The 24062-nt window shown below is 55.2% G+C and overlaps 1 protein-coding gene across 3 annotated transcripts in view; it reads right to left on the bottom strand.

The window, feature by feature from the left end:
* Window positions 1-24062, bottom strand: part of SORCS2 (sortilin related VPS10 domain containing receptor 2) — a 446054-nt gene that overhangs the window by 150715 nt on the left and 271277 nt on the right. For all 3 annotated transcript variants that reach the window (XR_012062875.1, XM_072946632.1, XM_072946641.1), the window contains exon 3: window positions 22207-22306. Coding sequence is in view for 2 of the 3 variants with exons in the window: in XM_072946632.1 (XP_072802733.1) it covers window positions 22207-22306 (100 nt within the window). In the remaining variant the exon portion in view is untranslated. The remainder of the gene's footprint in view (window positions 1-22206; window positions 22307-24062) is intronic.

The raw sequence follows: 24062 nt of genomic DNA, 5'->3' as shown, positions 1-24062 counted from the left end.
GCAACTAATCCGGCTCTCAGTCTCCGTGCTCAGCTGTTAGTCTCTCACAACCGAATCAGTGCGAGCACAGGGGTGAGCCTAGGAGGCGGCACACCCACAGGGAGGGGGGCTGCCAGCACGCTGTAGTCTGTAAAGCGCGGTCTGCAACGCCTCGTCTTGTCTTTGTGTCATCTGCATCTCACAACAGCCAGAAGCCAGAGCAGTGTCACCAACCCCAACTTACAGAGGAAGGAACTGAGGCTCAGAGACGAGAAGAGGTTTGTACCCCCCTCCCCGCCTCCATTCTCCGCCCACTTGGGTGGTGAATCTAAGATCAGTGTAAGAGGAAGGAAGATGGAAAGACCTCAGGCACTTTCTAGGAAGAATGACTGATAGACTGAGCAACTGATTGATTGGATGACCGAGCTAAATGAATGAATTCAGTGACTGTCAGGATGTAAATGGTAAGTTTAATACACAGGCAGTTTCAGATCCTTGCAAACACTTCAGAAGCACCAGTCTGTTCATGAATAATTGATAAGCTAATGACACACTGCTCCTAGCTACTCCTTGTCAACCCCCACCCCCACAGCGAGCCGGAGCCAGGCTGAGCGCCCACCCCTCTGAGCCTTCACACAAGTAGTTTCTTCCACAGGACACTGACTACCATTTCTCCTTTCCAGTCTCTGACTGACCCTTCACCAGCCTGATGAGCTGTCCCTTCTCTGGGAAGCCTCTCACCCAGTCCCTTACCCCTACAGACAAGGCTGATTAAACGAACCTCCTTGGTGTCCCCACAGAATTGCTTTGTGACAGCTGCACTCTTTGTATGTGATGTTTGCACACTTGTCTCTCCACTGAGCATAGCGTGCCTCAGTGGTGTACCTGGCACAGGTGGAGTGGGAGAAGGAGCGGGTGGGTGGGATGGATGGACGGAAACAAAGAAGGAAGGGAAGGAAGGAAGGAGGAAAGACAGGAGAGTGGATGGATGGATGGATGGCTAGATGGATAGACGGATGGGGGATGGGTGAAGAATGGATGGGCAGCGGGATGGTGGATGGATGGAAAGGTCAGTGGGTGGGTGGATGGGTAGATGAATGGAGGGACGAACAGCAAATTCTGGAGTCATGTGACTGCACATTCTTGAACTCTTCTTCTAATGAAAACTGGGCTTGTATAGACTTCCCGCCAGCCTAGGACTGGGTCTTGGTCTCCTCTGTCTTTGCACAGTGTCTCTCAGCCTCTGAAGCTGTGGGACAAGGCCTCTCTCTCCACATCCCCTCTGGGAGGATTCCCTGTGCCCAGCTCTAACTGGCCAGTGCTGCACAGGCTCCAGCCTAGCCCGTCCTCTCCGCTCCTCACTCACACATCCAGAGTCCTGCTTTCCGCTTGGATGTCTCAGGTCCTCTAAAATCAGTCTGCTCCAGACGCAATTCATTATTCGCACTCACGAACCCACTTCTCCCCCAGCATCTCCCCCTTTGTCATCCCCACCACTGAAGCCTGACCCCCACAGTCCAGACCTCCATCACCCCTCACCTGGACTATGGCAGTGGCCCCCAGACTGGTCCCTCCTACCCCACCATAGCAGACTTTTTCAAATACAACCCCAATGTTGTCGTCCTCTGTTTAAAGCCCTTTACTAGTCCCCCAGCTCTCTTGGGAGGCAGTGACTGTGAAGATGCTAGTGGAGGGCGTGATAAACAGACTGTGTCCACTTTAGATGCGCCCTGTACTGGGGGAGTCGCTATGCCAGTTACAAAGCCTCTTGTCTATTCCTTTTGAACAGTTTCCCCAGATGGCTCTGCCATGGCTGCCTGCCCCTCTGCTGGCCTTTCTCCAGCTCTCTCAGCCTCAGGACCTTTGCACCTGCTGTTTCCTCCCCACATTTCACCTACGAAACTCCTGTCTTTGGATTTTGGCTCAAGTGCCACTTTCGTAGAGAAAACTCCCCACGACCCTTTACCAGAGCAACTTTTAAAGTGATGTGTTCTCCTGGCACGTGGGAATTTCTCTGCCCACCAGGGCTTGTCTGAGTCAACGCCACTTCTCCGCAGGGGAAGGAGAGCACAAATGCTGTGTGTTTCATTCCCTTTCTAATCTCCAAGACTAAATAACTGATGGATGGTGATAACTGTACTTTTTCCAAACGCTGGCCTTGGGTGGAGAGATTCCCACGGCACCACTGACTAGACCCCACTTGACATCCTTCCACCCACCTGCCTGCACAGGCTGTGCGGCCACGCCACTGGGCGGGGGGCCGTGGGTGTCTTTGGAAACGGCCCCCGCTGGAAAGCACCATCAGAACACTGCCCGCTGTAAGTCATTCCCAGACAATTTCGAAGGGGATTGCACCTAACGGCTCCTTGGGAAAGTGGCCATTAAAACAAGACAGTTTAATAGCGACCCACTTTCCCAGCCAGAGGTTCTGGAATGACCCATCCTATGCAATTAGCATCACTTTCAGGCACAGGGTGTGTTTATCCTGGAAGATCGTCTGCGTGTTTTGGATCTGAACTTGGGCTTCCAGGAGAGGCTCAAACACGGACACCCACCTTGATGATGCTTCCCCAGTGTCCTCGTGCTCAGCCCAGTGACCAGCCAGGCTGAGTGGCAGATTCCAGGCAGAGTCAGTGGCTGTGGTGACTTCTCTGTGTTTTCACTGAGTCTCAGCAACTCCGCCTCCCAAGCACTTAGCTTGCATCCCTCACACCTGTCCCTACACATCCAGCCCTGTGCATGTGCCCCTCACACCTGTCTCTACACACCTGTCCCTACACATCCAGGCCTGCACACCCATCCCTCACACCTGTCCCTACATATCCAGCCCTGCACACCTGCCCCTCTAACCTGTCCCTCTCACCTGTCCCTACACATCCAGCCCTGCACACCCGTCCCTCACACCTGTCTCTGCACACCTGTCCCTCACACCAGGACGTTTAAGTGACCACGCCTCTCACGAGCACCCCTGCCCTCAGCCTGCCCTCCTTGCTTTCCCCTCGTGTGGCCAGCCCAGTCTGCACAGTATTTCTCTCAGGGAGATGTCCTTCCTCGGGGCTCCCACGCTGTGCAAATCTAGACATTGTCACTTAGCTCTCTGTGGCTCTGCAAGTACCCAAATGCCCCCGCTGTCCACAGGCAGCATGGAGACGTTCACGTGTTCCGTCTTCTCATCCAGACCCGACCTTCGTCTGTTGGAGAAACCCCTCCTTACAGCAAGGTCAGAAAAATACTCTCCTGCTTCATCTTCTAAGAGTCTTACGCGCCTGCCTTTCCTGTGCAGACGTCTCATCTACTGGGAATGGACGTGACGTAGGGAGGATGGGAGTTCGGTCTCACTTATTTTCAAGTGAATCACCAGCTGCCGGGCCGCCGGTGAAAACAGCCCGCCCCTTCCCCGCCAGCCAGCAGCGCCCGCGGCGCCCGCGCAGCCGATCTGTCCCCAGGCTCTCGACCTGGGCCTGCTGGCCAGTTCGTCTTTCCAAAGCAAGCTGACCGTCGTGACTGTCCTGGGTATTTCCAGGAAAGCAAGACAGCCGGCTGCTCGTCGCGGGTGGGGGCGTCTTTGGCCCTGATCTTGGCCCTTGGCTCTACGATGTACGTTTCCAAATCGGCTCATCAAGTTCAAACCTATCAAACTGCATTGTCCACAGATACATTTGAGAAAAACTCACTTCTTTGTTATGTTGGTTGCCCCCACCCATTAACACAATATGATCTTCCTTTACTGGCATCTTCTTAAATATGTTTCCATAACGTTCAATAATTCTGTCCACGAGAAACGTGTCCTGAGGACGAGGGAGGCATCTATTTCATCTTCCTATTTCCACATGTTCTAAATCGTCCACTTGTAACGACTTCAAAGGTGTTTGCCAAGTCTACTGTGGGACTTAAACCCTTAACGGCAGAACACCGAGTGCCAGTCACCTGCCAGGAAAGCTGCTGTCAGCAAGCAGGCTGGGGCCGGGGTGGGTCAGCATGGAGAGGATGTGATGGGGGGTCCTTCTCACAGTCCCAGAAACAATATCCTAATATTCACTGATGGGATCTACCATGATCCATGATAACAAACACCTTTCATACTTTACAGCTTGCAAAGCATTTTCAAGTTCACGGCTTTCAGTCCTCCAGCACCAGAAACCTATCAGGTGAGCCCATGGGAGTACTTTAAAGCAGGTGCAGTTCCCCCTTTGGGGTCCTGTGTCCCTGGTCCGTCCCTCCCAGGATGCTGAGTGATGCCCTGAGGGGGTCAAGGGCAAGGAGCCAACGTCTGCTTCACGGTCACGAGTGATGTGTGTCTTGCACTTGCAACCTTGTTCTGCACGCATCCTTGCTGTGTCTTGCCCTTCTGTCTTTGGCCCTGTGGCTGTTTTATTTGTATTTATCTTCCCCAGTGATGTGGGCAATGAACCTCCTGATCGGATTCCACTAAAGATTATTCAAAGTTTCTAGAAAATAGTCTTCAACTTATGCTTTTCCATTCTGACTGGTGTGAGGTGATACCTCATTGCAGTTTTGATTTGCATTTCTCTGATAATTAGTGATATTGAACATTTTTTCATGTGCCTATTGATCATCTGTATGTCTTCCTTGGAGAATTGCTTGTTTAGGTCTTCTGCCCATTTTTGGATTGGGTTGTTTGTTTTTTTTCTTATTATGTCGTATGAGCTGCTTATATATTCTGGAGATCAAGCCTTTGTCAGTTTCATTATTTGCAAAAATTTTCTCCATTCCATAAGTTGTCGTTTTATTTTACTCATGGTTTCCTTTGCTGTGCAGAAGCTTGTAAGTTTAATTAGGTCCCATTTGTTTATTCTTGCTTTTATTTCTATTGCTTGGGTAGACTGTCCTAGGAGAACATTTTTGAGATGTATGTCAGATAATGTTTTGCCTGTATTTCCTTCTAGGAGGTTTATTGTATCTTGTCTTATGTTTAAGACTTTGATCCATTTTGAGTTTATTTTTGTGTATGGTGTAAGGGAGTGTTCTAGCTTCATTGCTTTATATGTGTTCTAGCTTCATTGATTTACATACTGGTGTGAGGTGATACCTCACACCAGTCAGAATGGCCATCATTCAAAAGTCCACAAATGACAAATGCTGCAGAGGCTGTGGATAAAAGGGAACATTGCTGGTGGGAATTCAGTTTGGTGCAGCCACTGTGGAAAACAGTATAGAGATTCCTCAAAAGACTAGGAATAGACTTACCATATGATATGACCCAGGAATCCCACTCCTGGGCATATATCCAGAAGGAACCCTACTTCAAAAAGACACCTGCACCCCAGTGTTCATAGTGGCACTATTTACAACAGCCAAGACATGGAAACAGCCTAAATGTCCATCAACAGATGACTGGTTAAAGAAGATGTGGTATATTTATACAATGGAATACTATTCAGCCATAAAAACCGACAACATAACGTCATTTGCAGCAACATGGATGTCCCTGGAGAATGTCATTCTAAGTGAAGTAAGCCAGAAAGAGAAAGAAAAATACCATATGAGATTGCTAATATGTGGAATCTTAAAAAACAAATGAACATAAATACAGAACAGAAACAGACTCATAGACATAGAATATAAACTTGTGGTTGCCAAGGGGGCAGGGGTGGGAAGGGACAGACTGGGATTTCAAAATTTGTAGATACTGACAGGCATATGTAGAATAGATAAAGAAGACTATACTGTATAGCACAAGGAAATATATACAAGATCTTGTGGTAGCTCACAGCAAAAAAAAATGTGATGATGAATATATGTGTGTTCACGTATAACTGAAAAATTGTGCTCTACCCTGGAATTTGACACAACATTGTAAAATGACTATAACTCAATAAAAAATGTTTAAAAAAAACTTATGGTTTTCCAATTAGCAAAAGAAGAAATGAAGTGGTGCCTCCTGACTTCCTTCAGTGTCTGGAAAGGAGTCTGATAGCTTCTCCTCCCCCCTTCCTCTTCCTCCTCCCCGTCTCCAAAATCACAGTCTTTATTAGTATTAACCAGATTTTGAATGATAGCTTTTCCTTTCCAAAAAATATATTTTTGACATGTGCATTTGGTTTCTATCCATTTTTATGGCCACAACTATTTAAGCCGAACCTGGTGTTCACCTGACCTCAGTTCTCCTCCCCGTTTCCATGCCAGACCCTTCTGCCTTCAACAGCCCTGAGCTTAAACCATCTCTGCACTACCGGAATATTTTTTCAAGGCATTTTCCTCTCAAGACAGGTGTCTGGCCATCTGCAGATGCCCCTGTACCCCTTAAACCTACAAATGACCCCTGACTGGGGCTAAAATTCTGAGGTCATAGCTTTTCCAAACTTACCTGAACACCCCGAAACCCACTGTGTTCATTTGAAATTTAATACTGAAGACATGTCTGTAATGGCTTTATAAATTTTTTTTTCTTTTTGGGGAAGAATCATAAGTCATTTTTCACCTTGTAATTAAAGAACACAATTCAGAATGGGAGGTAGGCTTACCAAGGGTGTTTATTTCCTCATGGAAGCACTCGCCCACTGCCCCCACCTCACCCCATCTTTGATCTCTCCTTCTCTGGAACGCTCCAGATTCTTATCTGGAAATGCCTGTGGGTCTCACGGGGACCCTCTGGCTCCTTCCGGGTCTGGCATCTTCCCTCTTACTGCTGTCCTTTTGTCTGGAGCATCTTCCTCTGTGAGCACTTGCAGACTTCATCCTCATCCCTGGTCGGTCTCCCCCGTGGTATCCCTGCTGTGCTCTCCTGCTTCAGAAGTGTCTCTAGCCCATCGCTGAATTTCGGTGGTCTTACAAGCCTTCCTTAACCCACCTTGCTCCCTTATCTTCTCCTCCAAATTTCATTGCTGTCCTTCCTGCTAACCTTCTGTCCTCCACCCACACCAACTGTACCTCTCCAGGGACCGTACACCGCAGGATGTCATCTCCCCACACCCACTCCGTTTCACAGGCGGTGCGAATACGGGGGTCTGGGGCGTAGGGATGGGGAGGTGGGGCCAGGCGGAGATGCTCACCCAGCTGGGATCTCATGGAGAGCTTCCCGGCTCCTTGCAGGAGGGCAGTGCTGTTCTGGCTCATGAGATTCCCACTAAGCGGAAGCTCCTGGTTCCTCACATGGTGTCTGTTTCTGGCAGTTTATTGAGGCTCCACCTTCACGGTCAGTTTAGAAGGAACTTGAGGAAGCCTGGGGGAGGGGCTGATGCTGTTTTGCCCAAGAAGTCAGTGCCGTGGGCTAGAGAAGCCCCGGGCCTTCATCACAGGATCACCCTCTGGGCCTCGGTGAGAGTGCCGGTGCTCGGAGCGGGTAGGGCAAGGCGCCTTCCCGGGGGTCTCTGCCGTCTGCGCCATGGGGGCCAGGAACCCCAGTGACTGCTGAGGACTCTGAGAAACGCCCCTGCCCGCTTCAGGGGCTCCTCCCTCCAGGGGAGAAAAGCTATTTATTTTCCTACCTGTGAGGGAGATGGCCCCATTCTGCCAGAGGTATAGCAGGACTTTGGAGGACATATAATGGCTAATTTATGTGGGACAAATAACTATTTAATTGCGCTCTAATTACATGATAATTAGAATTCACGTCGCAGTGGCATCCTCAGGTGTCTGTCTGTGGGCTGCGCGGAGCCGTGACTGCGCCTGCGGCCATTAAGAACGCCAGGCTGTGTGGAGCAGGCAGCGCTGACGTTACACAGCATAACCACCCGTGTAATTACTCTCTTACACCCGAGTAATTACACGGCAAGGTTATTTGTGTATTACAGTTTATTCACATACCTAATCACAGTCTCCTTTCACAAACCGGGACCCGGCCCAGAAGGCGCTGATCAATTTTGTTAAATAACATAAATGTCATCTGATGAAAAGCTCTCACACGGAGCGGCGACCAAGGTCTGGGGCGGGGGGGGGGGGGGCAAGGAGCCCACGCCTGACACCGAGTTCACGGCCGCAAGCCCACCGGCCGGGCCGTGAGACACGGACAGCAGGGCGCCGCAGTCGGCCCCGTGCCCGCTTGGGTGGGCTCTTTGCTGCCACGTGGGGCCATAGTCTCTGCTCGGGGTCTCCCTGCAGGTCGCAGCCCTCGGCCACCTGACCAAGCACACGTGCCGCACCCTCGCTAAGACTACCCGTTTCCTCGTCTATCGGTCCTACTGGACTGTGATCTCACCACAGCAGGACCCTGGGAGGGTCCTTATTTTTATCCATGGTACACAGGACTGAATTCCGAGCCGGGGTAGAGGGCCACTGTGCACCCGCCAAGCCAGGCTGGAAGGACAGGACCCACCCCCAGCCACCCCCACATGGAGCTCTGGCCCAAGAATCCCATTTATAAAAGCAGTCCCTTCTCAGGGTGGGAAGGGGAGGAGGATGGGCTGAGAGATTCCGACCAGCGATACCAAAGTTATTTTCCCTTGAGAATTTCCATCACCTTCGTTACAGCTCCATCCAGTGCACCTTGCACGTCAAGGTAAAGGCAATCAACAGGGTGACCAGAACCTCAGGAACAGAGTAGCCGGAAAGAGGGGACAAGTCACGGGCAGTCGCCACACCCGTTAGTGCAACCAACAAGGCGCAGCCATGAACCAGGCGCCCCGGGCGGAAAACAAAGGCTGGGACACCAGCTGGGTAGCAGCCTGACCCGCAGCAGCCCCACCCCCACGCTGGGGCCCTCTCCCGTCCAGGCCTGAGCACGGGTGACCGCTGGCGGCAGCCTGGGGAGCGCTGGTCGCAGGGCCCTGTTTACCTGGCGCATGCGCTCTCCCCAGGCTGCAGCGGGGAGGGCCACTGCAGAGACGGTGAGCAGCCAGAGTGGGACAGAGCTTAGAACTTTGCAAGGTGTCGTCAAGGATGGTGGGGCTCCGGTCTGCAGTGTTTGCCTTTCAGAAGGGAGTTTCTGGGGCCACAGCCCAGCAAGGCCTGGTATGGAGAAGCGGGGGAGGGAGGTGACACTGGTTGGGAACCTGTTGTGGGGTGTCTCTCTCTCCACCAAAATGCTAGGGAAGGTGACAGCAGGTGCTGGCAGCCCGTGATGTTTCCTATAACAAAGCACCACAAATTTGGTGGCTTCGAACCATCCTGATGTGGTATCTTACTGTTCTGGAATCCGATGTCTGAAATGAGGCTTATGTGGCTAAAATCAAAGTGTCAGTGGGGCGGGTTCCTTCTGGAGGTTCCAGGGGGAATCTGTGTCCTTTCTTCTCCAGCTTCTAGAGGCACCCATGTTTCTTGGCTTGTGGCCCCTCCCCTGTGTTCAAGCCAGCAGCACAGTCTTCAATCTCTCTCTCACCTGGACCCTCCCACCTCCCTCTAATCAGGACCTTCTTATCACATAGGGTTCGCCTGGATTATCCAGATCATCTCCCAGCTCAAGATCCTTAACCTAATTCCATCCGCAAAGTCCCTGTTCCCCTTCATGGTAACACTCACAGTTAGGAAGGGGACATCTCGGCGGGGGCATTATTCAGCCCCCCACAGCACATTGGAGAGAGCACCCCAGTTAAGGCTCCAAGGCCTGCAGTCACCCATCCGTATCCCAGAGGGAACCCGAGGCCCAGACGTCATGTAACAGGCCCAAGCTCACCCTGGCTCACCAACAGGAAGGCTGCCTTGAAACTCACCTTGTCTTCCACCATGCCCTGTGGTCCCCTGTTGGACAGATGGACCGAGGGGCTCGGACACTCGGATACTTCACTTCCCCTTTGTGGTAAAGGACGTGTGGTCACAGGCACATGGGAAGACTATCCCACTTCCCTCTTACAGAATAACCCCCTGCCCCCGGTGGACTATGACATTGGGATCATCTGTCAAGGTCCTTGCCTTTTCACGCGGCAAGTCCACGGCCTTGCGGAGACATAAGGGTGGGTGTCATTGAGTTCCTGCGTCATCAGGTTCTTTGTTCCGGCAGCCATGAGGCTACCTCAGGCCCTGCAGCCCCCCTGCTTCCTGCCCTTTGCCAGCTACTTTCTTGTGGTTCTAATTCCATCTGACATCTCTCCAGTAAAGACCCCTCTGCTGCTGCCAGCTTGCACTGGTTCTGCTGAGTGCCGCCAGAGTCCCCAGCTGCCACCACCTTATGTTAACCACAGCCACATAAAGCCGAGGTGCTGGAGGGCCGCGGACTTGCAGGAGGTCAACACTTGTTTTTTGCAGGTGCAGAAGCTGAGGCCCCGAGAGGCGCTGTCCTCTGCGGACAGCCCAGGAGGACAGGGTGGGGGCAGGCCCAGAACTCAGGTCCCCACTCCCCCCCAGGGCCCCCGGCCTTCACCTCCCCACAGCACAGTCTTAGGGCTGTTCACAGCCAGGGCGTTTCCTTGGTACACACGTGTGCAAGGAACAAAAAGATGCTATCTCCCTGCAGGAATAAAGAGGACCTGCTATCTCCTGTCTGCACATGGCCTCCCCTGGCCCCACTCAAACCATCCCCCAGCGGATTCATGTTGGAGACACTTTGGACTTGTCCCAGTCCTTGGGAACAAATGTGAGGGCTCACCTCCCTCTCCCTGATCCCGTCCTGCCGTCCAAGGCCGGCTTCCCTGTGCCCCTGGCGCTGGGAGCTCATCTGGTACATTCTCATCAGTTCCCAGGTGCCCGTGATGGGGTCATCCTGGGCGAGCTTGGGGAGCAAAGACGAGCAGACGTGGTGCCGGTCCCCGGGGAGTCCCCACTTGTTCAGAGAGTGTGAACGACACGCACCCTGACCAGCTCTGGGCGCACTGTGAGCTGCGGGCGCTCACAGGCAGGAACAGTGTTAACTGAGCACCCACTGCACACTCGGGCAGGTGCTGGGCCCTCCACGGGCAGTGCCGTGTTGTTTGCTTCCTGTGCAGACAGCACCACACCCCACTGAGGACACAGGGTGCTGAGAAGCCAGAGGCCTGACAAGTTCCCCCCACGGTCTGTAAGTGCAGGGTGGTGACCAGTGACGGGCAGACTGTCAATGCCCCGGTTCTGGCCTGGGGGACCCCCAGCTCCTCACCCAAGCCCCCTACACCCCACTGGGGTCCACATCTGGAACACTGGCTGAAGGCAGGGCACTTCCCGGGAAAGCAAGCTGGCAGGAAAGGCTGGCTGTGAGGCCCGTCTTTCAAGCTAAAAATATACACTGGCTGGTGGGTTGAAAGAGGCAGGAAGAGGGACTTTGAGGTTTAAAAGAAAAATCCCTCAAATGAGAAATGGTTTTTTTTTTTAACAGCAGCATTAGAAGAAACTCAGCAGGAGCAAGGTCAGTCAATGCTGGTGGACATGTGCACACGGGCTATTCTTGCTTCCACCTGCTCCTGTTCCCAAAACCTCGTTTGCCTGGCTTGAGGAACCATCCTCCCCTCACTGAAATCCATGTGAGTCCTGCCTCCCTGAGATCATGTGACCTGGCCTGGCCAATCAGAGCATCAGCTCGTTCTGGCCACACCCACTGCTTCAGGAACAGGGCACATGACCCTAGGTCCAGCCAATGGGAATCTTCCCTGGGATCTGTGCTGAAACTACTGGGAATGGACCCATGCTCCTTTTGATATCATGATGCTAGGGATCTTGTGTGTCTGGGGCTGCCAGACATCATCTTTTCTACCAAAAGGCCAGATTGTGCCTGAGACTGAAGCCTAGCCCTAGGAGAACAGAGCTGAGAGATGGAGAGAGAAAGAGAGAGACACCGAGCGCTGATGTCATTATTAAAGGCCCTGGATCAAGCTGTGCCTGAAGGAAGCTCTACCCCTGGTCTTCATAAGCCAATGTGTTACTCTTCTTATCTGAGTGGCTTCGTATTACTTGCAATCAAATGAGTCCTGACTAATACAGCACAGAGGGTGAGGACAGGTATTTATTTGATGGCTGGTTTGTCACAGGAAGACCAGTAGAACAGAAAACACTAGAAATGGAAGTCCTCTCAAAGGTCACGCACAGACAGCTGCTACCAACATGGGTGCTGCCACTCTAGCCCTCTGGCACCTAAGTCGACACCACTGATCAATCAGGCCTCCTTCTCTAGAAAGGGCAGACATACCCCTTGGATAAGCCACGCAACTTGCCGAATTCATGAAAACCAGTGTATTTGTATATGAGGGGAGGAGGGGCATGATCAGCAGTTCTGTAACTTACAGACTACCACTGCCAAAGCTGGGTGGCAAACAAGTGCTAAAAATACAGATACAAAGCACTTTCCCTGGGCTTCCCTCTGCCTCGCCCTCAGTTTGTCCTGCACCTTCCACAGCACCAGGGCTGCAGGGTGCACAGAGGGCAGGGCTGTAAGAACCCTGCCCAGGTGGGGGCCCAGCTCCACCCTGACCTGGAGAATTACTTCCTCTCTCTGAGCTGCAGGCTGCTCACCTGGAGGCTGAGGACACCTGTGGCCTGAGTTGTTGTGTGCCTTTGGTGGGATAATAATTAACGTCATCAGCACCTGTCACAGAATCGGCAGTGGCTCGGCGCCCGACCCCACGCCCAGCACCTTAGAAAGCACTGCATCCAACCTTTCTAGAAACCTGGTGACAAGGGCACCCACTTGACCAGCAAGGCTCAGAGGGGCTCAGGAAATTTCCCCAAGCCCTGGTTCTGCCTCATTTGAGGACCTGTGTCTCCACTGCTGGGATGTAGGGGACCCTGTGTCAGGTGGCCGTGCTGTAAGCCCCACCATCCTCTCCCCAGGGCTGCTGTACCTGCCTGCTGCCTGAGCCAGCTGTACCGTGCCCATTGTCACCACCAGTGTCACTCACCAGCGCACACCTGCCCACTGTCCTCTGTCCAGGCCCTCACATGGCAAAGCTTCTTCCAATCCAAGGAGAAGCCCTTCAACCCTTGGCATTTACTGGCCGTGGATGGCAGTGGGGCCAAAGAGGTGTGAGATGACCCAGGTCCCCATGGATCCCAGTGGTGGCTGGCTCTCCACGGGCACAGACACCAGTGTTCTCAGGTCCCTGCCAGCCCTGGGGCCCCAGGACACTGGGGTACATGTGGGTTTCCTGTGGTTGCTGTGCAAATGACCACAAGTTCACGGCTTAAAACCACACAGGTCTATTCTCTTACAGTTCTCGAGGCCTGAGTCCCAAATCAGTGTCAGTGGACTGAAGTCGAGCTGTGGGCAGGGCCGGTCCCTTGCTGACGGTCCCAGGGGAGAACCCACTCCCGGCCCCTCCTATCTTCAAAGTCAGCAGCGCAGCGACAGACGGGACCACTGGTCTCCCCACTCCCTTCTCTCCCCCCGTCTCTCCCCAGTTCCCCCACCTCCCTGTGACCATCTGCTTGCACTGTCACATCTCCTCTGATCCTCCTGCCCCCCCCCCACCCGCTTAGCAGGATTACTGTGACCACAGTTGTCTACGGGATGATCAGGGAAACCTCCCATCTCCAGCTCCTTAACTCAGCCACGTCTGCACAGTCTCCTCTGCCACAAGCAGTGTGTGTGTCCCCTCTGCCACACGCAGTGTGTGTGCACCGGTTCCGGGGATTAGGATGTGGACCTTGTTGGGGGGATGGAGAGGTGCCTGCCCGAGTTGCTTTAGGGGAGGAGGGGCCCTGAGCGAGAAGAACAGGGGGGAGGGGCTAGGCTGGAAGGGACTGGCCTGCAGGCATGAGGTAAGGCTGGGGAGGTGGGCGGCAGGGGTTTCACACGAAGAACAACAGGTCAGGCCGCCCGGGCAGCGCTGCGCCCTGGAGGCTGAGGGATGCCAAGTCTGGGAGAGCTGGGGTGACGGTGAGGAGGCCACTGGGGTGAACCAGGCGAAAGTAAGGGGTAGCAGAGGAGATGGAGAGAGGCCCAGGGCACTGGCAGGAGTCCACAGTAGCTGGGGTTTGGAGGGCAAGGAAGACCGAGGGCGAGGACCACACCGGGGCTTCTGCCGGGTGCCTGTGGGGATGCGGCACAGCCACAGATACAAGCCGTGAGAAGACTGGCTTACACATCAGGGCAGGAGTCGCTTTTGCAGCCTTGGGGTGGAGCCATGGCAGAGGGGGAGCTAAACTAAAGCAAGAACAGGTCCTGATGCAAAAAAAAAAAAAAAAAAAAACATGGCAGAGGCTGGAGATGCTCTCGGCCCATCAGGGCCCCTCAGAGATCCGGCCTCCCCCACTGCGGACATCACTTTCAGATTTAAGCTGTCTTTCCCAGGCTGGGGTCCTTCAAGCTTAGTAAGAGCCCCCTCTGCACAAGGATGGCACATCCTCTGCCACTATTCTCTAATCACTCGTGTCAGAAGGGAAAAGGGATGAAATTCAGGCTGCAGCCAACAGCCTGCCAGAAGCAGTTTTCTGAAGCCCTGATTCTTACTTAAAGGGGACGATGAGCAGGGGTGACGTGGAAAACCAGGATGGGAGGCCCATGTCAGCATCTTCGACCTGGAGGCAATGTCCCCTCCATCACTGGCTGCACTGGACACAGCTGCTGACCGTGCCACACGGCATGGTCACCCTGCACGCGTGGGTCCCCTTGGCAGCCCTCAGGGACGAGGGAAATAAACCCATTGCCTCCTCTACGGCCCAGAGCAGAGCACCATTCATTATGTACTGCGTATCAGCCAGCCAGGGCTTCCATCACCACAACGGAGGCCACGTTCACTATGGAGACGGGGCCACAATGGGATGGGTTGGGGGTCCACACGTGAAGAGGAAGGAGCTCTCCCAAGCCCAGGCCCCTCAAGGTGTCTGAGCTCTGCTAAATGGTGCTCGCCCGCCACCCCGGGTCTCTATGATGGGGCAGAGGTGGTTCTGGGCGGAGGAGGTGCACCAGGTTTATCCTGAAGACAGAGCCAGTCAAAGGCTTTGATTTATGAATCAGGTGAGTCTGGACAGGTGCTGGCAAAACCAGGGCTCCCCAGAGCCCGCAGAGTGATGGAGTGGGCCACAGGTGGGCCCCGGAGATACACGTCCAAGTCCCACTACCGCCCAGCCCCTCGCTCCAGGAGTGTCTGTCTCTGCCTGTAACCGCCGCCCTGGGGACGCTGCTGTGCCCTCGGGCGACTTCCTGTGGCTCTCCGGTCCCGGCCCCAGGGCAGCCTCTCTCCCGCTCCCTCCACCCGCCTCCTGCCCATGGACTGACACTGCGCACATGGAGAGCACCGAGTGGGGCAAGTAGGTGTGGCCAGTGGCCCCTGGGGCCCTGCAGAAGAGGGTGGACTCCCTGACACACGGGTGGGCAGCCCCCCAGGATGCCCAGAGTGGCCTTTTTCACGTTCTAGTTGACTTTTCGGTCGTGGACTTCGGGGTGTGAGAATCTGCACCACCGCAGAGGAGGGGCTAAGCCCAGCGTCCCTTTCCCTCGTGTTTTCCCAGGGGCAGAGGCCAGAGCCCGAGGACGCGCTTCCGTGGAAGCAGGGCTTCTCTCCTCCTCCCGTCTCTCCCGCAGCAACCTAGGGGCGCTGAGGGGCAGTCGTTTTCGCACATCAGCTGATGTTTCAAGGGGCTCACTCTGTTTCTGAGATGACAGCTCTGTCCACCGATAGCCCCAATTGAGCCATTTTTCTCCTGGACAGGAGAGGCTGCCTGGCTCCCCGGGGAAACAGAGAACATCGCCGATTGGAAGTGAAGGCCCATTTAGCACAAGGTCGGCTTCCCAGCCTCCACAGGCCCCCGCTCCTGGCTGGTCTCCCCACCAGGCAGGGGCTCCCACCCTTGTAACTGACCTGGGGACCTGGCCCCGCCCTGAGCACTGAGCCAGGGGAAGGGGGGTGAGGTCTGGGGATGGCAGGGGGCCTCCAGGAGCCCTGGCTTTGTTCTCAAAGAGCTGGGGAGCTGGGGACCGACACCCAACTCCGTCTGCCTCCTCTTGTCAGCCAAGGCTGAGCAGAGAACTCCGGAGGCCTGTCCAGGCTAAGGAGAGCCCCTGGGAGCCCACCTCATGGAATCAGAGCAGCAGCGGGCACACACGGCTCCTCCACACCGCCAGCCCTGACCTCTGTCTCCTGCTCAGGCCTGGCCACCCTGAGGGTCCCCTGGGCACTACTTCTGCATGCCCCAAGCCAATGCACACAGTGTGTCCCTTCCTGGGCTCTTCATGCTCCCACTAAGGTCTGCCATCTCTTCAAGGCTCCCTCATCTCAGGAAACAGCACCTGCATTCACCCACTCCTCATGCCAACAGGCTAGGAGCATCATCTAATCACAAAATCTCTCCTGACCATGCCCCTGCTCTGTGTCCCTGCCCACACAGGTTCAAGCTCAGCAGTGCTCACCTGGACCCCACAGGTGTTGGAGCCACATGGATGCCCATCAGATGGCTGAATGAATGCATGGGTGGATGGGTGAATGGGTAGATGGATGGATGAAGAATGGACTCTCCTTTAGTCCACTCCAGTCTCGCCACTGCAGCAAAAGAACTTTCTTAAAAGATGAGCAAACCAGCACATCCAATCTCATCCCTCGGACCCCTCAAGCCTGGGTACCCCCACCAGCGGTCTGCATGCATCTTGCCTGGAGAGTATCATCCAAGCATGACCTCAATTCGCAAGCGTGCTGCACAGGGCGCCAGAATGTTCCTTGGTAGTAAAACAAAAATCTATAGCAGAAATGAAAATCAGCAAGACCTGGACACCTCGGGTTCTGGTCACCGAGAACCGATGCTGTGGGCGCCCAGCCTCCCTCACATCAGTGGAGCACACACCAAGAGGGTGCGTCTGGTTGCTCCGCAAGGGGTTTCATGTGCAGGTGGCAGCCTCCATCCAGGCCCAGGTCCCAGGGTCCAGCAAGGTGTCCTGAATGTGAGCACTGTGTACGAGGGCACCACACCAGGGCACCCACTGCCCTGTGCCACAGGAGGCCAGATGCAGGTGTGGCCAGCTCTGCAGCAGCCCAGACCAGGTGTGGGCACCCTGAAGTTCAGTGTGCATCTCAAGCTCATTTCCCAACAACAGGGAGATGGAGGTCCTCCCAGGGTGATGGGAGGATGGAGCAGGGGTCCAGGCTCACGCCTGACGGCACGTGCTGACAAACACACACAGCGGCGGCGGGTCGGCCCTCTCACAGTGCCTGCCCCGTGCCAGGCGCTGTGTCCGCATGTCCGTGCACTGGGATGGCTCAGGGTCGGGGGGCAGTCCCCTGGTGCTGTACAACACAGACACTGCATCCTGCCCTGGGGGTCAGGTGCTGTGTGACACCCTTCATCACCTCATTTCATCCCCAAATTGCACCTCAGAGACCCAGGAGGGTGAGACACTGGGATCCGAACCCCCTCAAAGCCAGGTTCCCCCCACTCTGTGCCTCGGCCCTTCCTCGTGGCACGTTCTTGGTCAGAGGCTTAGGCCAGAAAAGGGAGATGCTGGTCAATACTGGGGAGAAGATTTCAAAGCAAAACGCCAACAGGTCACCTAAGCATTTCAACTAGAAGAGAAACAAACAAAAAGAGCTCCCTCCTGCCTGGAACACTCCTCAAACACGAGCAGATCCCGGCTTTCCAAGCTCCCGGAAGCAGCGTCTGGGGATCCCAGAGGACGCAGGGGCAGCAAGCCGGCCACCGGGCTGCTGCTCTCCACGTGGACCAGAAGGACAGAGCTACCCCCACCTAGGAGTTCTCTGAGTGCACACGGGGTCCTGGGGCGGCCATGTCCGTGGGCGGGGCTGACCTGGGCTCCTTCCTGAGGGCGGACCACCACCATGCACTGCTGGGGCCAAAATGAGGAAACGAGGCAGAGATTGCGCTAAGAGGTCTGGTGGGGTGCGAGGCGCGGGCTCCACAGCAGGGAAGGAGGTGGGGCTTCCATACTAGAGGGGGCGGGCTCTGCCACGGGGAGGGGCGTGGCCTCCATGCTAGAGAGGCGGGACCGCAGCTCTAGAGGGGGAGGAGCCTCTACATGGGGGCGGGGCTTCGCACCAGAAAGGGGAACAGCCACAGAGGAGGGGGCGGGGCCTCTACATTATCAGGGGCGGGGCTTCACAACCGGGGCGAGGCCCCCACACCAGAGAAGGAACTCAGGATTGGAGACCAGGTTCACAGGGTAAAAAGCGGGGAAATGAGCAGAGAGACAGAGACAGAGGCAGGCACGGAGAGAGAGGGTGAGCCCAGCAGCTGTTCTACACACGTGGAACAGGAAAGACACCCAGAGACAAAGCCTAGAAGAAGGTGCTTACTTCCGTGCTTTCCTACCCCGGGAGAGTCCCGCGGAAGCAGTCCTGGCACAGACTGCAGAATAATTAACAAGCCAGCCTCTCCAGGCTACAGGACACACTTGTACCAGGTGGGGCAGCAGGGGCTGGAGGCGGCACCACCCGCCTCCCTTGTGAGGGCTCTGAGGTCCGGAGAGCCTGGCTAAACAGCGGCACTGGGGCTTGAACTCGGCTCCCAGGCCTGTGCCCTTTCCCTTAGTTTCCATCCACTGGAGGGGGAGCCTTGGTGACCCTAAGAACAGGCTGTTTGGTTTCAGAACAGAACTGCTCGAAGGTGGACCGGGCAGTGGGAAGGGAAGCAGCGAAGAGGTCGCCTGGGCCTGGGTGCAAATCCTGACTTGGTTGGCCAATGGCGTGTGGCCGTGGAGAAACTCCTGGACCTGTCTGACCACGGTCCCTTCGCCTTTGAGACAGTGCCCCAGTCCTTACCTTGCAGAGAGTTGCAAGGATCAGACAGAGTGTTCACGACGCTCCTAACACAGTTCCTGATACGTCAACGTAAAGAGACTTTGGATCTCAGGCCGTTCTACATCACGACCAGCGCGGCCTCTTCCCAGCGATGGTCTGCCCTCTGCGACACTGAGTTTCTCGGAGGCAGGATTTTGGTCTGATTCATTTTTCCACCCTGAGTGCTTGGCACACGGCAGTGTCTCAAAACATCTCGGGTGAGTGAGCAGAATGAACGAATAGGTGAACTGCTGGGGCTTTTGTTCTAACCCTGTGCTTCTTAAATTAGGAGTCCTGTGCCCGGGAGCGCTCACGCTGGTGGCTGGGCCAAGGGGTCCTGAGGCTTAAAACAGATGCATTCTCCTGGGTCATCAGGTTGACAAAGACTTTTTGTTGAAAATGTGTATGTGCGTGTATGTGTGTGTGTCTGTGTGTGATTTTAGTATTCAAACCAACACGGATATATCATGAAGTAAAGTGGAAATTCACATTAATTTTTAATATAAACCATGACACCTGAAAGTAATTCCATGTCCCAGCCAGCTCCCCCAGGCCATGCCACCACACCCTCTCCCCAGGCCACGGTGTTCTGGTCGTCAAGTCAGAGATGTGCTGCTCCAAAGCTGAACTGGGACTTCAGACAGCGTGGGAGGCACACAAAGGGTGCTGGGGGATCATCAGGGCCCCCAGGGTCCCGGGGCACGCCATGACAGTAGTGGAATGCCCTGTCTGTGGGCTGCAAGGCAGGAAACTCTGATTATACTACAGGCGAGGCGAAAATAAAAGGGAATTCATTTTGTAAGACAGGCTGCAAAGTGGTCTCTTAAGAAGCTATAAAGTGCTGCTTAGCCCGTAATTGTTGCTAAATGGACTCCTAATAGCATTCACAGCCTCCTGCAAAACCTGTCCATTACCCGTAGCTGGAGAGGTAGACCCTCCACACATGCTCACACGGGTGCCCCTGCAAGTAAGGGACCCGATCTCTTCCAGATCAGACTCACTCAGCTATGAATCCTCTCCCGCTGGAGGCTAACTTTGGCCCCTTTTCTTATTCCTCCCACAAAAGGCAGCAGGAGAGGTTCAGTTTCCCAGGGCTCCCCCAGAACCTCAAAGGTTCAAGAAAGTTTGACTTGTTTGTCCAGTTCCCTTCACATCCCAGTGCCCAGCAGAGGATCCCAGCACACAGTAGGTGCTTAATCTGCATCTGATATGTACAAGATTGGATTTAAGGGTTCTCTCTCTCTCCAGCTCCAAGCACGCAGCCTGGCGCACAGTAGGGCCTCGACCCACATCTGCTGAATGGATGGGGCTCAGCATTGAGATGGAGCTCAGAGACCTCATGGAACTTGACCTCTTGCAGAGGAGGAGCCAAGACACACACAAGACAAGCAGAGTCTGGGTTCCGCCCACGTGTATCTCAGTCCCCAGCTGCTGCTCTTCTGCCCAGAGGAGACTAGCAGTGTCCAGAATGCTGGAGCTAGAAGGGGCTTTGGAGAAATCCAGTTCAGCCTCTTCATCTTATGGATGGGGAAACTGAAGCCTGAGGAAGAAATAGGATCTGACTAGAATCACACAGCACAGCCATGGTCAGTTAGGGCCCCATCTTTAGAGCTGCCGGCTTCTTACCTCCAGCAAAGTGGGGCTGGGCTGGGCTTGCACAGACGTGGGGAACCCCATCTGCTCCCTGGAACTTTGCTGCAAGGTGCCTGGGGAGCTCAGGGGATGACAGAGGGTGCTGCGGCATCTGGCAGACCTGGGTTCAAATCTCGGCTCACTCTGCTCTCCTGGCTGGTGAAGAAGAGCTGTGCCTGAGCCTGGGCTGGGGTGCTTCCTGGGCATTTGCCTTGCTCCCCTCAAGAAGAAACTGCTGTAGCTCAGAGGGAGGGGGGCCCTCAAGGAAGGTGCAGAGTTCATGGCAGAACAAGGGTTCGATTCCAGTTCCATCTCTGGAACAGAGCCCAACATGGGGTGAGGACAGCTGAGGGAGCAGGTGAGGCTGAGGATGTGGGTGCTGTAGGTATGGTGGGGGTAGGGGGGTCAAGGCTGTTCGTCAGGAAGCTCTTTACAGCAGTAAAAGTCAAGGAAAGGGTGGAGGGGTGCGGGAAGATTTGCTTTGGAGAGCTGACATCCCATTAAAAAGTGCCACAAAGACCGCCTGGACAGCCCCCCGTGAACGGCAGTGCACATCAATCCTCATGTTCATTTAACTCGGCGATGCAGCCTTGGCCCCTGCAGAGCCTGCCAAGTTCACGTGCACACCAACTCCACTGAGCCCAGTAATCTGTGTCAGCGTAACCATCCAGCCCTCCAGTGCCCTCCCCATCGAGCCGTCTGGCGTTGGCGACTCCCTTTCTGGGTGCTTGTCAGTCTACAGAGGTTTTCCCAGGCTCTGCGCTGCTCCAACCTTTCCATTAAAGTCACCGTGAGACAGGAAGGAAGGAAAGGGGCAGGGCACAGCGATTAAAGGAATGACATAGCAATTAGCACCAAGATGGCAGGAAAGTCAACTCCCAATAGACCTGGAGGCCCAGGATGACAGGAGATTTGACCCCTGGTGGACCTTGAGCTACATTAGACGTATTGTAATGTACTAGCCTGGTGAGTGACACACCCACAGGCGCCAGGACAGTTCCGAGGCTGACCATGGAAGGTCAAAGGGCGGTGGCCCAATTTCTGGGAATCCTGCCTCTTCCCCAAAGTAGCTGGAACAATCCTCTCACGTGTCAGCACATGACAACCAGCAACGCCGCACCTCACTCTCTTGCCTTCCGAGAGGCCCACACTCTGTCTATGGAGGGTACATCTCTCTAAATAAATCTACTTTTACTCAACTGTGGCTCACTCTTGAATTCTTTCCTTCACAAAGCCAAGGACTCTCACTCGCAGGGCGCGTCCCAGGGACTCAGCTGAGACTGGGACATGGCCATCCTCTCGCCCCCCTCCCCCATTTTTTCCTGTATCAACTGTCAGAGCATCTATCGGTCCCTGCTTTGTGCGAGCAGGTGCCAGGCTCTGGGTTCCAGTCCCCGATGTCATGATTCTCTGTGTGAGATGTGGCAACATCCCCTTTCCCAGGAGGAACCTGATCTGGATGGAGTTAAGTATGTAGCATGGCGCTGCCCAGGGCCCTTCCTCTGACCTCATTCTGGGGTCCCGAGGTGGCCAGGAGGCAACCATGGGTTTGCAAAAGGGCCTTCTCACGGAACCTGGTGGGGGTGGCAATAGCCTGGAAACGTCAAAGTCCCCTGCTCCACAGCCAGGCAGAGAGCAGAGTCAGGGGACACAATTAGACCAAGAGGACAGAAAGTAAATCTCAGATGAAAAACCGAAGCCAGATCAAAGCCAAATCAGCAAAAAACAAACAAACAAACAAAAAACAATAAAAAACAACAACAAAACAAACGCTGCAGCAGATCAGGACTGCTCATCACTGCTTTCCAAGGACTCCAACCCAAAAATAGATTCTCCCCTTGCTCTGCCTGGAAGGATTCTGCCACAAGGAGGGGAGATAGAGGCACCAGGATTAGCTTTCTCCCCAGACCAGCTGCTCCTTTAAAACTCATTCATCAAACTGGATCCAGGCGGAGCTGAGAAGGGTGGGAAAGGTAAACATCATACCCTGCCTCTGCCGCCCTCTGTGTTCCCAGAGGAGCAAGCGGGTAGCGGCTTCCACTGTGCAGAGCGAGGTGCCCAGCACAGCACGTACCTTTCTCTTGTTGGTAGGGCAGATGTAGAAGTTGTCGATGACGGTGGTGACACCGGGCTGGAGGGTGAGCTTGGTGTAGGATGTCCCAAAATCCGAAGACCTAGGGTACAGGATGACAGCTGTTAGCCACGTGCGGCTCCAAGTGCAGGTTTATTAAGCCTGCATGGTGTCCAGCACAGGCTGGGCACCAGTGTGCGTGCAGTGCCCAGGGCACCCCGCTGTGTAGTCCTCTTCCCCCGCACCGGGGCTGCATGTCCCAGCGACCCGGGAGGAGGCCGGGGCTCCTGCAGGACGCCCAGGACTTGCCCAGGTCTGGAGCTGGGAGTGGGGCCAGCCTTCCCAGCACACCACCTCCCCGTCAGCGTCCCAGAGTGCTCTGCCCTGTCCACAGTTTACGTTAGCTTTACTCTGCCGTACCTCAGGGGTTATGAAGGGTCTCACGTGTGCCGGCCACGTCTAGGTCCGCCCATCTGTTTGATTCCACGAAAAGCCCTGACAGATTATATCACTGTGTCCATCTGGCAGGTGACCAGAGGGCGAGGCAGAGGCTCAGAGGGGCTAGGTTCCTGCCCGAAATCACTCAGCTAACAAGTGGCCAACGTAGAATGTGAGCCCTGGCCCATCCCACAAACAACTGGCATCCTGTTTGCTCTACAGAGCGTTCCCCGCTGCCCCGACCCTCGTAGTGCCCTGTCTACTTGTCCGTTCCCCTCTCTGGACCCTGAGCTCCTCCAGGGGGCCGCAGCCTCCATGTTGAGCACGTGCGCCCACAGGACTGCCGGGAGCTCCGGCGCTGCTGGAAGTCAGACCCCAATCCCTGTGCCGGGCGGTGAGCGCCTGCACCCTCTGGACGGCGGGACTTGGGCCAGTCCCTCCCACCTGCCGGAGGGCCCGCTTTCCCGCCTGTAACGCCAGGGCTGCAGGAGATCTCCCAGCTCTAACCTCAGCCCACAGCGGCCACAGGGGAGAAGCCATTAAGGGCAATTTCACATCTGCTGTTTGGAAGCGACCAATTCATCAGGATGTGGAATTAATTCCGTTGAAGCTTAAAGTCCCGGCGACCCTGAAACCAGCACCCCTTGTTAGCATCTGGTTAAAACGTGCAGTGACTGCAGAGCTGGACGCATGCCCAGGCCCGGGCCGCACTTCCAATCCCGCCCCTAAACCAGGGGTGTGCAGTTCCAGAGACCTTCGTGTGGTCTCAGGACCCTCTCAGAGCTTCCTCGTCTTCTAACGGGCTAGGAAAGTCACCCCAAGGCGGGGGCAGGGACAGGAGTGGGAGCCCACGGAGACTGGGGCTGGCCGCACTGGCCCTTGGGCCTGTCCATCTGTCTAGCCACCGCTGAGAACAGACTGAGCTCCAGGAGCTGCGCTCCCGGGCGGGGGGCGGGCGTTCCCAGCTGCAGTCCGGTCCTCAGACCCCAGCACTTTGTGGGGCCTGGCAGCCCCTTCCCCTCTCTGGGCCCACCGAGGGCTGCACCGGTTGGACATCTCAGACCCTCCCAGTGTGGCCTGCAGGCCTGGGGCAGGCCTAGAGCTGCTTAGCACACACGCCACGCACCACTGGCCGTGTTCTAAGTCCATCCCGTAATGCACCCTCAGTGCTTTCTACAGGCGTATACTTCCTCCCGGAGTCTTCAAGTGAAACCGAGGATCCGGGAAGATGGGCTGAGTTGATTGTTCGCAGTGGCTCCATGTCCCCACAGGTCAGGTCCCTCACAGGACTCAGGCCAGGACAGAGGGCAGCCCTGCCCCTTGACTCCCAGGGAACCCCAGCCCGGCCAGCCCTCCCCCAGGGGGCCTAGAACTGGATCCTTCAGGCCTCTGTGGGCCCCTGGCCTCCCCAGGGAGGGCCT

The sequence above is a fragment of the Vicugna pacos genome, chromosome 2 (genome assembly GCF_048564905.1).
Source record: "Vicugna pacos chromosome 2, VicPac4, whole genome shotgun sequence".
Taxonomy (NCBI): Eukaryota; Metazoa; Chordata; class Mammalia; order Artiodactyla; family Camelidae; genus Vicugna; species Vicugna pacos.
Note: the sequence above shows the minus strand (reverse complement) of the source record. Positions and strands in the feature narration are given on the sequence as shown.